This window comes from Canis aureus, chromosome 10, assembly GCF_053574225.1.
Source record: "Canis aureus isolate CA01 chromosome 10, VMU_Caureus_v.1.0, whole genome shotgun sequence".
Lineage (NCBI taxonomy): Eukaryota > Metazoa > Chordata > Mammalia > Carnivora > Canidae > Canis > Canis aureus.
The window spans coordinates 57748303-57761245 of NC_135620.1; the positions used below are offsets into that span (position 1 = coordinate 57748303).

General features: G+C 53.4%; 1 protein-coding gene across 1 annotated transcript in view; it reads right to left on the bottom strand.

Annotated features, from left to right (window-relative positions):
- The window catches only part of ANKS6 (ankyrin repeat and sterile alpha motif domain containing 6), a 47890-nt gene extending 38663 nt beyond the window's left edge, over positions 1-9227 (bottom strand). The window contains exons 1-4 of the mRNA XM_077912664.1: positions 8860-9227; positions 4083-4585; positions 900-944; positions 28-232 (exon numbers count right to left, since the gene is read on the bottom strand). Coding sequence (XP_077768790.1) covers positions 28-232; positions 900-944; positions 4083-4585; positions 8860-9212 — 1106 coding nt within the window. The 5' untranslated portion in view covers positions 9213-9227. The remainder of the gene's footprint in view (positions 1-27; positions 233-899; positions 945-4082; positions 4586-8859) is intronic.
- Positions 9228-12943: the final 3716 nt, after the last annotated feature.

Genomic DNA, 12943 nt, shown 5'->3' on the forward strand with positions numbered 1-12943 from the left:
CTCTGAGGGCGTGGAGCTGGCACTGACCCATGGTAGGTGGCCTGCATGAGGGCCGTCCAGCCGTGCACGCTGTCCTGCTTGTCGACGTCAGCATGCCTCTCCACCAGCAGCTGCACCAGAGGCAGCTGCCCCATGACAGCTGCCAGCATCAATGGGGTCGCCCCATCCCCGTTGACCAGGTTCACATAGTTGGGGTCTTCATCTGCAATCTCTTTGACCAGCTGGAAGTTTCCTGCAAACAGAAGCAGGAGACCTGGTGATCTGTGGGCCTGGATTTACTTATCCAGCAGGTTTATGTAACAAACAGGTGCTCAGCCTGCCTCTGTGCTGGGCATCACAAGGGCTACAAAAGTGAAGAAGAGGTAGTCCCAATGCGCACATCTCTCAATCTATGAGGGTTGGAGGCAAGCACCCAGATAGTTTTACTAAAAGAGAACAGTGTTATTGATATCCTAAGAGAACAGATGAAGGAAACATGAAAGGCAACGTACATGCAGAGAGCTCAGAGCTCCCTGGGGGGTGAGATCAAGGAGGGCTTCCCAGAGGTAGGGTCTAAATCAGGAGAGGAGATTTTAGGCTTCATCACAAAGATAGTGGAGTGGGTAGGTATGCAGTGAGGCATTTCATAGGTAGGGAAAAGCCAGAACATAGCCACAGGGTTTGGCTGGGGATGGGAGTGGCAGGGAGGGTAGTCTGGAACTTGTGTATAAAGCACCATAATAACTACCAGTCTCCAGGGGCTGAACCTCCCTGTGTGAAACTACCGAGTCAGGAAATAACAAAACACTTGTTTCTTTCTCAAACACCCTGGGTGGCCTTGAAAAGCACTACAAATACTAGGTTGGGAGGATGTGTCCCTATATTCATAAATCTCCAAAAATATTTTCTAAAGCGCTTACCCATTTTCAATGCGTGGAAAATATCAGGCCGCCTTTTCTCCTCATCTAGGTAAAGAAAGATTTTAAAAGTGAACCACAAAAGGTTTCATAGAACAGAAAAAGTCACATGCATGTAACAATACAGCCTAGTTTTAAAAGAGATCTACTTTCCAAAAGCAATCTGATCAGAGACCCATGTAACAGATGAATCCGGTGGCCCTTGCTGGAAGAGTCATTATCAGAGAGTGCCTGCAAATGCTCCAGAGGTAGATCTTGGGAAGTCATCTGGCCAAAAAAACATAAGTAAGTAGAACATTTCCTCATCCCACACCCAAAGCAATCATTTTGGGGCATTCCAAACTTTGGGATGTCCCCTCTTAGATGTAATGGAAAAGTATAGTCTTGGAAAACATTTGGATTCCTATGAAAATTTTTTTAAAAAGCAATTCTTTTCTAGTAAAAACTAAATGTACAACCATGAAATAATTCCAGAGAGGGCCCTTGAGACACTGAACAGCTGAGCCAGTGGGAGGTCGTGGATGTGGCCACCAGAAAAGCCAATGTTAATTTTTGTTTTTCCCAAAGAAGCAGCAATCTGAATGACGGCAAGTTACCCCTGCCCCAGACTTGCAGACATGGCCCCCTGCAGACCACTGCCCACCTGATGTTTTCATGCTGGTCCCTTCAGCCCAGCTGGTACGGGAGCCATGTCTACCCCCAAACCTTGCCTTGCTGCACCCACCCCGTGCTCGCCCCTCCCTCATCTGCTCATCTGTTACCTTCCTCCAAGCTTGGGCTAGTAGGTACTGTGCTACTGTCAGAAAGCAGACATCCTCAGGACCCATCATCCCCTCGCAGGTGGCCAAATGCAAGACTTCCTGCAATCTTTGACTAACTCTAGAGATGGAGTGGCTGGGAGAGGAACTGTAACTCTGGGCTAAATCTCTGATCCAGGTCAGCCCCCTCAGGCAGCTGGGAAGAAGCTGCAGCCCAGTGCAGGGATCACCAAGTCTGGAGTGAGCATATCAGAATTTGAGTGTGTGTTTGTTTCCAGAATGATCAGTCTCCTCATCAGCAGCATGCTGATGATGAGGATAACACGTTAATATGGGGACCATGTGGTGGTTGCAGGGATCAATAATACATATGGGAAATGCTTCAGAAAGCCTTAGGCCTGGGATCCCTGGGTGGCGCAGTGGTTTAGCGCCTGCCTTTGGCCCAGGGCGCGATCCTGGAGACCCGGGATCAAATCCCACGTCGGGCTCCCGGTGCATGGAGCCTGCTTCTCCCTCTGCCTGTGTCTCTGCCTCTCTCTCTCTCTCTGTGACTATCATAAATAAATAAAAATAAAAAAATTTAAATATTAAAAAAAAGAAAGCCTTAGGCCTCACCCAAACAGCAATTTTTGTTCTCTTTACTAGAACTAGCATCAACCCCAGAAATGACATTAACCCCAGAGTTCTTTTTTTTTTTAACTTTTTTTTCTTTATTTATTTATGATAGTCACACAGAGAGAGAGAGAGAGAGAGAGAGGCAGAGACACAGGCAGAGGGAGAAGCAGGCTCCAAGCACCGGGAGCCCGACGTGGAATTCGATCCCGGGTCTCCAGGATTGCGCCCTGGGCCAAAGGCAGGCGCCAAACCACTGCGCCACCCAGGGATCCCCTAACTCCAGAGTTCTTACAGAGAAGTACAGACAGGCCATGGAACCAAATGTCTAATTCTCCTTGTGTAATACTATTAAGAAAGATTCTGCATCTTTGTTTTAAATATGTCACATTCCTTTAGGTGTCTCAGAGTCTAATTTGCTGTGGGCGGGGCCCTCTCATGCCAGGACCCTTGAATGAAAAAGTGTGTCACTTGGCCTTCTTGTTAGTTGCTAAGCAACCATCTGATACAAAAGAATCACTGACCCTCTAGCCTGACCCCAGGAGGCTGGGGCAGCTGTGCCATTGATGTCACATGACCCTGGACTTGTCCCTCCCTCGTTCCGGATGCCAGGGTTGGCATCGATAGCAGAGCAGTTCTGCGGACCCTGCCCAGCCCAAGGAACAACCATAGTGGGGGTAGGGGGACACCCTGTCCTGCAGCTAACATGAGGGAGAGAACTGAGGTGTCTTCCAGGCAAATTTCCTGGCATCTCACAAAAACAGCTACGGGCTAATGATTATGTATTTAATAACCTATCTGTAATAACACAGCCTTTGCCCTTGCTGCTGGCCTACCCAGAGGCTCTTCCCTGAGAGCCTATTTGGAGTGCTCACTCAGCTCCTGCAAGTCAGCTGCAATCTCCTGTGCTCCAGGCCACCCACCACACCACAGCCTGCACCGTCCCAACCCCCATCCCACACCTCAACCTTGCCCGTTCCCCCCACCATGGTACGCCCACCAAACGTACTATGTAACTTATCACATTTAATATGCTTACTTCCTATATCTTCCCTGTCTCCCCTATAAGGCCACAGTCTTCACAGGCAGAGGGCACACTGTTCTAGAGCAGAGGTCCACAAACTATAGTCTTGGTCAAATCGGCTCCTCAGCTTGTTTTGGTAATTATAGTTTTATTGGAACACAGCCATACCCACTCGTTGACATATAATGTATGGCTGCTTTCACTCTTGTGGAACTGAGTGGTTCTGACAGAGGCTGGCCCTCAAAGTCTAAAATATTTACTATCTGGTCCTTTATAGAAAAAGTCTGCTGATTCTTGTTCTAGAGTCTAGACTCTAGAACTTTCTGCATCAGAATCATCTGGTTAGAAAGAAGGGACCGTGGGGCACCTGTGTGACTGTCAGTTAAGCGGCTGCCTTCGGCTCAAGTCATGATTTCAGGGTCCTGCTTTGAGCCCCGCATCAGGCTCCCTGCTCAGCAGGGAGTCTGCTTCTCTGTCTCCCTCTGCCCCTCCCGCTGCTCAAGTGAACATGTTCTGTCTCAAATAAATAAAATCTTAAAAAAAAAAAAAAAAAGGAAGGGCCTTGCTGTGGGGGTTCTAGACTCTTCCCACAGATACCAAACTGCTCTTTGGAGGCCCAGGAATCTGCAAGCAATGGGCACTCCCAACTGCATAGCACATCTTAAGATCCACTGATTCTGATTTGTACCTGCCCTCTGGTTGGGCAATCCTCAGCTTTTGTCATTTAAACACAATTTAAGAGACTCTATGAAGCCACAGGGTAGGGAAGGGTTGGTAGTAGCACAGCCTGACCTGTCTTGGGCCTGACAGTGGTCAGCGGGTCCAGGTAGTCTGCAAGGTCCCTGTGCTTGCGGTCAAGTGCAACCTCGAAGGCGGTCTTCTCCAGCACGCTGAGGTGGTCAGGGTTGGCCCCTTTCTCCACCAGCTGCTGGGCCATGCTGAGCCTCCCAATGAGAGCCGACAGCATCAGTGGGCTCCAGCCCACGGTTCGGGCTGCGTGGTTGGGGTCTGCGCCCCACTCCATCAGTAGACGCACCACGGCCTCATGTCCGTGCTGGATGGCGGCCATCAGGGCTGTGATGTCCAACAGCTCGTCCCTGCTGTCCCCTGCCCCTGGCTGCTCGCCTGAGGGGTTGGGATGGTCCACAAAGGCACCAGCTTCCAGGAGTAGCTTCACCACACCCAGGTGGCCACCCCGAGAGGCCACGGTGAGCACACTGGCTCCGAGCCGGTTCTGGGCATTGACGTCAGCTCCGTGATCCAAAAGGAGGTGTGCCACACTCACGTGCCCAAATCTGCCAGGAATATGGAGAATTAGTGACACAAACATGGAACACTGACAGGGAGACAGCTTATGTAATTCTCATTTGTCATTCGTCATTAAAGTCATAATAGCCACTCATAGTAAGAGGTCTTCTGGTGCCAGGTGCTGTGCTGGCCCTGCCTATCCACCATCACAAAGGTGAACAGCTGCTCTGTCTGGGTTCAAATCCAGCTCTGCCAATCACTAGCTGTACCACCTTGAGAAAGACCTTCAGCTTCTACGTGCCTTCACTGCCTCACCTGAAAAATAGTGTTAGAACTGTATCTATTTCAATGGCTGTTGAGGATTAAATGAGTTACTAGGTAAAAATACATAATACAGATAAGCACTCTACACGGTGCTTGGCCAGAGGAGCGCTGCCTAAGCATCAGATGTTAAAATACTAATTTTACCTTTTATATTTACACCAAGTACCAAAGTCACGCAGCTGGCCAGAGGCCGTGTCAGTGTCAGCACCCAGGGCTGTCTGAAACCTTAGGCCCTCACCCTTTCCACTATATCGTACTGCTTTCCACATCTCAGAGAGTTCATTTTATTCTGCTTTGTGGCCTTGGCATCTACTTCTCTGCCTGTGCTGATTCCCGTGGGCAAGGCTCATGTCTGACTCCTGTCTACCCATCCTCAAACGCACAAGGAAGGTGCTTCAAGAGGAGCCAGTGCACCCCACGCCAAGAGGTGTAGCCCCCCTGGGTCAGCAGAGCCGGGCTCAGGCACCTCTCACCGGAGGCCTGCTGCCACCTGCTGGCAGGAATGCCCGCTGCCAGGGGCAGGAACTGGGCCTGGGCGGGGCTTTCCTCCAGGAAACTGGAGCTGCCAGGGAGCCAGCTGGGCGACCACCAACTCCAATACAGGAAAACAGATGCCTCTTCCCAGCAAAGATCAAACCTTCTTTTGCCGCCAGAGGGCAGAAAAGATCTGTTTTGCAGGGTTTGGGCTGGCACACTTGGCTCAGCGCGGCCAGCGTCAGAGCTGGAAGGAGCCTTAGGACTAACCGGGAAAGAATGACGAGAGGGGCCGGCGGCACCAGACCATAAGGCCTGCAGAACATCTGCATCTGCGAGGCCGCATTCTGAATCTCTGGTTGCATTCCCCTCCTTTCCGGAAGTGAGTTTGGTACCTCCTGTAAGCCCAGGGCCTCCCTTCTCCCCGTGGAGGCAGAGCCAATGCCAAACTCTGAGCTGAACTTGTAAATACCTTTGGGGACATGAACCTTAACGGCACCAGGTCACCTCAGCCTCTGGAGGGAGACAGCTGGGTGAACTGTCTCCTCCAGCTGTAGGGGGATGGGCCTGTCCCTCCTCTTCTCCAAGAGCAGAGAAGGAGCAAAAGGACAGAAATGCAAATGCAGAAAGCTGCAACCCCAATCTGTCTCCCTGCCTCCAGTCTCGGTCCTTCCTGCCCATCCCCTGTGGTGGGGATGCCCAAACCTAAAAGAATACTCGCCAAACCCAAACCTGACGGCCACTCTCCAGCTTCCCACTGCTCGAAGAGGCCTGTCCACTGGGACTTGGTCAACTTCATTTCTGCCCAACCCCCATGTCATCCCCTCCTCACTGGCCTATATGTACCTACCAATTCTACTCCTCCCACACCTCTGCCATCCTGCCTCCCTGCCCGGAGTACCCTCCTGTCCAGATCTCAGTAGGCCCTTCATCCTGCTTTAGGATTCAGCTCAGAGCTCACCTCCTCTGAGCAGCTTCCAGAGTTCAGGTGCCCTTCATCCGGGCACCCACCATTCCCAGTCCTCACCTCTACCACTGTGTCTTCCTGTTAGACTGTACGCTCTCCGAGGACAGGACTGGTGGCTGACCTACAGTGGGGCTCAGTAGGTTCTGTCAAATGAATAACTAGCATCACCAAGCAGAGGATGGTCTGGATGAAGGCCAGGGAAATGACTACAGAACTCATGTATCCTGCACCGAAGCAGAGAATTTTTAAAAATCCCACTATTTAGTTATCAAGCTTAAAATAAAATCTAGTATAATTCCTTACAGCAGATTAAAAAGTACTGTCACATTTTTATCTCATTTGATCTTAATAAACCCTAAAATAAACTAATAATGCCTTTTTCACAGATGAGGAAACTGAAGATTTGAGTGGAAAGCAGAGTGTCTCCTTTTGAAAGTGATGGAGTCAAAACTTGGAACCTAGACCCGAAAATCTGAAACCCCAGCTCTTCTGATATAAAAAGTGTTCAGACAGAAAGGAAAGAAGTGAACTGAACAGAAGTGCTGACATTTGGATTGACATTTCTGAACTCACAGGTAGCCCGGGAGGTCATTCAATTACGATGGAAACTTAAAAGAATTCAAGGAAGGCTGAGATAGTTTTGTGGATGCTAAGCTTCTAATAGGTAATTACTGAGGATAGGGAAGCGTGGGAATTTCTGAACAGCTGCTGTGATTACCAATTAATTTTGGCAATTAACACTTGTGTTTAAAGACCGGGCAAAAACGCCTACCACCCAAAGCACTGGGCACAGAGGCCACACTCACTATCAGGTAGAGAAATGGAGAGAGCAGGAGAACAAAAGAGGCCAAGGGTGAAGTTGGGGCCAAAGCAAACACCATGCAACCTGTCCCTTTAGCATTTGGCCAATTTGGAGAGTAGCTTCCCTGTGGCCGACACTAAGGGGAAACAGTCGGTTACAAGATTGGTGGCCGAGAGCACAGGCTGAGAGCACAGGCTCTGGGGTCACCCACCTCAGTGTGAATGTGACTCTGCCACAGTATGAGTTGTGTGGCCTTGGGCAAGTTAACTCTCTGAGCCTCAATTCCTCATCTGTAAAATGGGGATGACGACAGTACCTACACGTCCTGAGGTTTCTGCAGATTGAATGACTTACCTCACTTAAAGCACTTAGCACCGTGCTGGACACAAAAAGTGCTCAATAAAGCTTATCATGTCCAGAAGAGGAAAAAACATGAATGTAACCATTCCTGCTACTAAAACATCCACCAGAGACCAAACTGAGGAGTGGGTGGGGCCTGAAAAGATGGCCAACAGGGGTGAGTGACTTTACTGTACACCGGAGTTCCTTCCCACCAGGGCTTCAAGTCCTGTTCGCCCTGCTTCCTGAGTACATCTCGAACACCTCACTGCTCTCCCACGGCTGTCTCTGCTCGGGTCCAGGCTACCATCACTTCTCCCTAGACTGCTGCTAACCAGGCTCTCCGACTCTAGCCCATCCCTCCAATCCGTCCTCACACTGCAGTGAAAGTGATCTTTCTTTCCAAAACATAAATCTGATTGTGTCGCTCACTCTGCCTAGAACCATCTATTACTCCCCAATGCCCTTAGGATAGCACATCCTTCTCAGCCCAGCCACATGGCATCTGCCTTCCTCTCCAGGGGAGGCTCATCTCCCACTACTTCTAGCCCTCTCCTAGTACTGATCACGGATCTAGCAGTCCTACCAATGCCTTACGTTCACTTTTGCTTCCAAACCTTTGCGTGGGCCTCCTATCACCCCATTCCCACCTCCCACTTCTTCTGTCCTGGTTAATTCCTATAGAGTCTCAACCTGAATAAATGCATCCTCCTTACCAAAAACCTTCCTCCACTTCCCCAAACTGGGTCTGCCCTGCCCAGAGCTCCCTGCACTTTCCCCACTCATTGAGCCCTATCTCTTTGGCCTGCCCACGCGTGCGCGAGCTGCTGTCGGTGGGACTCCCCGGATCCAGCAGGGTCCCCCTCGCTTAGGCTAGGGAGAGGAGTAGGTAGGTTCTTAGGAAACCTAGGTTGCAAGAAGGCATGAATGAACACCCCTAAGATCATGTGTCTCTAAGATTCTATTCGACGAGGTCTTCAGATTGTTTCTCGAAAGGCCCACTGTTCCTAGGATTCTGATTTTAGGGATGCCCGGGTGGCTCAGCGGCTTAGCACCGCCTTCAGCCCAGGGCCTGATCCTGGAGACCTGGGATCGAGTCCCACGTTGGGCTCCTGCATGGAGCCTGCTTCTCCCTCTGCCTGTCTCTCTCTATCTCTTTCTCTCTCTCTGTCTCATGAATAAATAAAATCTTTAAAAAAAAAAAAAAAGATTCTGGTTTTATCATTAAAAAGCGCTTCCACTTCTTCTAGGATCCCGAGCTGCTCCAAGTTCACCAGTCCAGCTCTCTCGAACGAGTCCCTGACTCTTTAGCTCCCGGGGCGTCTGCGGGAGGGGCTCCGGGCGGGGCGGCCCCCTGAGCCCGCTCGCCCCGGGGTCGGCCCGACGCCAGCCCTGGGGGCCCGACCCGAGCTCACCTGGCTGCCTGCATGAGCGCGCTCCAGCCGTAGTGGTTGCGGCTGTTGACCGAGGCGCCGCGGCGCAGCAAGAAGCGCACGAGCGGCTCGTGGCCCCCGGCCGCGGCGAACTGCAGCGCCGTGTTGCCCGCCTCGTCCGAGCAGTCCACGGGCACCGGCGCCCCGGCCGCCGCCGCCGCCCCGGGCCCGGCCGCCTCGGCCCCCGCGGGCTCCGCGCCCGCCTCGGGCTCCGCGCTGCGCTCCGCCGGCTCCGCCGCCCCCGGCTCCAGCAGCCGCCGCGCCGTCTCCGTGTCGCCCTGGTCGCAGGCGCGCAGCAGCAGCTGGAAGGCCGGGGGCAGCCCGCCCTCGCCCATCGCGGCCCGCGGCCCGCGGCCCGCGCCCGTCCGCCCGGCCCGCCGCGCCGGCTCCGCCCCCGGATACCGCGCGCCAGCGCCCCCTTCCGCCCGCCGCCCGCGCGCCTACTGCGTGCCGGGAGCGCGGGGAGGTTGGGGGGGGGGGAGCCGGGGCCGCGCGTCTACTGTGTGCCGGGCGCGCGGGGGGGTGGGGGAAGCCGGGGCCGCGCGTCTACTGTGTGCCTGGAGCGCGGGGAGGTGGGGGGGGAGCCGGGGCCGCGCGTCTACTGTGTGCCTGGAGCGCGGGGAGGTGGGGGGAGCCGGGGCCGCGCGTCTACTGTGTGCCTGGAGCGCGGGGAGGTGGGGGGGAGCCGGGACCGCGCGCCTACTGTGTGCCTGGAGCGCGGGGAGGTGGGGGGAGCCGGGGCCGCGCGTCTACTGTGTGCCTGGAGCGCGGGGAGGTGGGGGGAGCCGGGGCCGCGCGTCTACTGTGTGCCGGAAGCGCGGGGAGGTGGGGGGAGCCGGGGCCGCGCGTCTACTGCGTGCCGGGAGCGCGGGGAGGTGGGGGGAGCCGGGGCCGCGCGTCTACTGCGTGCCGGGAGCGCGGGGAGGTGGGGGGAGCCGGGGCCGCGCGTCTACTGTGTGCCGGGAGCGCGGGGAGGTGGAGGGGGGGGGAGCCGGGGCCGCGCGTCTACTGTGTGCCGGGAGCGCGGGGAGGGCCGCGGTCCTACTGCGTGCTGGGCGCGCGGGGGTGGGGGGCTGGCCCGCGCCCGTACTGTGTGCCTACTGTGTGCCGGGCACGCGCGGGGGCCAGGGCCGCGCCCCTACTGTGTGCCGGGCGCGCGCCAGGGCCGGGGCCACGCGTCCTCGCCGCGCGGGGAGGGACCGCGAGTTCCGGCGGCGGGTGCGCCTCTGCGGGTGCGGCCCTGCCCGGCTGCTCCGGGGACTTCTGCCGGGCGCGGAGGTCGGAGGTCGGGGCGGCTGCTGCAGCCCGCTCGCGCTGGGAGCTCAGAGCCCCCGGGTCTGGGTCCGCCGGCGCCTGCGCTTCGCTGCGGCTTCCCAAATAGTGGTTGGCTGAAGTGAGGCTCGGGTGGTCCACCCTGTACCCCACACTCCCCGCCCCCCGCCCCGGGACGTCCTGCGGGGCCTTCACCTGAGGATTGAGGCTACAAGCGCCTCCTGTGCCTCTCGCTTTTCACCGCTGATTCTTGAATCAGCTCCCTCTGGGACGTTGCCACAAATGCAGATTTCCTGACCCTACCCCACACCTACGGGATCAGAAATTATATTGGGGGAGAGGGGCGGCACCTGTATTTTAACAAGCCTCCCCTCAACCCCCCCCTCCCCCGTGATTCTGATACCTACTGAAGTTTGAGACCTGTGTTTGATCCTCGCAGCATACTGTCAGCCACCAACCAGGGCTCAGGTGACCACCCCCAATTTACAGAGGAGACACCTGAGCTTAAGGGAGACTGAGGCACATGACACCCTCCAGGAGCGCTGTGACTGGGACCCTGGTCTTCCGACATCCAATCCAATGCTCTGGGCTCGACAGAAATTGGAGTGCCAACTATGCACACTGTTCTAGGTGCTGGAGAAGCTGGAGCTGACGGTAGAAAAAGACAAACTGTAAATACACAAACAAGTAACTTGAGTGCTATTGAAACAATAAATTAGAGCGTAAGTCCAAGTAAATCGGATAGAGGATGGGATGTTATAATAGGGTGGGTAGAGGTGTCGCTGAGAATGTGACACTTGTAGAGAGATCCAAGGAAATTGAAAAATGGAGCCATGGTGACATTTGGGGGAGAGTGCAATCCAGGCAGGGGGAACAATAACTTCTAACAAGAGCGCCCTGTTTGCAAACGCCTACACCGCCTGCTCATTGTGATAACATTAACATTCTGATATGGGGTAACCCGTTTCCAGAGACTCTGAGCTGTGGTCTGAAAGCCTAGCAGAAGGCCAGATGTGCAGGGTACATAATGTGTAAATGACTAAGTCCTGTACACATAGAATTATAACACAGATCAACACTTGATGAGGGCCAGAAAAAGGGTCATGGCATTGGCCCATCAGAGAAGGTGGTAATACCCTTAGGATCTGGGTGGGCCAGCAGGACTGGAAGAAAAAGTCTTCTAAGCAAAAGTTTAAAGATGAGAAGTCTCGAAAGTACACAGGGCTCACATTGCTGAGGGCTTCAGTGCCAGGATGACTGTGGGATTTATTCTGAGAGTAATGAGGAGCCGTGGAAAGTGAGCAGGGAGGGACAGGGCTAGAGCTAATCACGTAGGCCAAGTGTCTGAGGTGGTACACGCTCGCTCACTCGCTTCCAGATTTGGCTCCATCCACAGCAGAGGTGAGGATGATTTCCTTTCGAAGGTCGAATGAATACATTTGTTTCTGTGATAATCCTGAATAACCTCATCCTTTTATTCTATTTATTCAGGTATCTTTTTACTAACTAGTTATTTCATTATAAAGTTATATGTGTGGTAAAATGTAAATTCCAACGGTACAGAGGGCATAAGACAAAAGTAAAAAGCCCCTTTCCAACTCTTCCCACTTTCCTAGTGCTCCTCCCCATAGGTAATATTCACATTTGTCTCATCTTTCCAAGGATATTTCACACGTATACAAACATGTATACGTACATATAGGCATCGATCAACCGTCTTGATGGCAAGCTGTAGAAATTAACCCTCTGGATAATTTTTTTTTATTTTTTTTTTATTTATTCATGATAGGCACACAGTGAGAGAGAGAGAGGCAGAGACACAGGCAGAGGGAGAAGCAGGCTCCACGCACCGGGAGCCCGACGCGGGACTCGATCCCGGATCTCCAGGATCGCGCCCTGGGCCAAAGGCAGGCGCCAAACTGCTGCGCCACCCAGGGATCCCCCCTCTGGATAATTTAAGTAGAAAGGGGATTTAATACCAGGTTCTTTTTGTAGCTCACAGATCCCATGAGGGCCAATCTTGGAAGCCCCACAACCAAGAACGATGCTTCACATCATGCCATGGCTGCTCCCTATACCAGGATGAAGTCTGCACAGGCCCTTTCTGGAATTACCAGCTCCAGAATTACAATCTCCAGCCTGAGATTAGAGCATGTCAATGGCTCAGCCTGGGTCCTGTGTTTTGCCTGATAAAATGGGAGGCTGAGAAAGTGCATTTCTGGCATTTTCAGCATGTATAGCCGGAGGTAGGCTCTAGTATAGGTGCCCTAGAAGGTAGGAGACTCTCCTGGATAGGAAGGGGTTTCAGATGCTGGGCGGCCAAAAAGAATAACAAAGTCTACCACAGAGACACCTGGGTGACTCAGCGGTTAGGCATCTGCCTTCTGCTCAGTGTGTGTTCCTGGGGTCCTGGGATGAGTCCCACATCGGGCTCCCAGCAGGGAGCCTGCTTCTCCCTCTGCCTGTGTCTCTGCCTCTCTCTCTATCTCTCATGAATGGAAGAATAAAATATTTTTTTAAAAATGTCTACTACAAATATTCCCTTAAGAGTGAATATCTGCTGTTACACCTGCCCTGCTTCTCCCACTCCGGAAGAAATGTCCTCTTTCTTTTAGGGAGCCTCCCTACCCACTCTGTAAGAATGATTCAGTGGTTAGCATATGCCCAAGCCTACCCTGATTGCTTCAGCCCAGGATTTTTTTTGCTAAAGCAGTTGGGAACAAGACCTCTCTGCTGAGGTTGTCAGCTGTCAGGATGTCCAGATGTTGTAAGCCATGCTGGTGTTTGCTCTGCC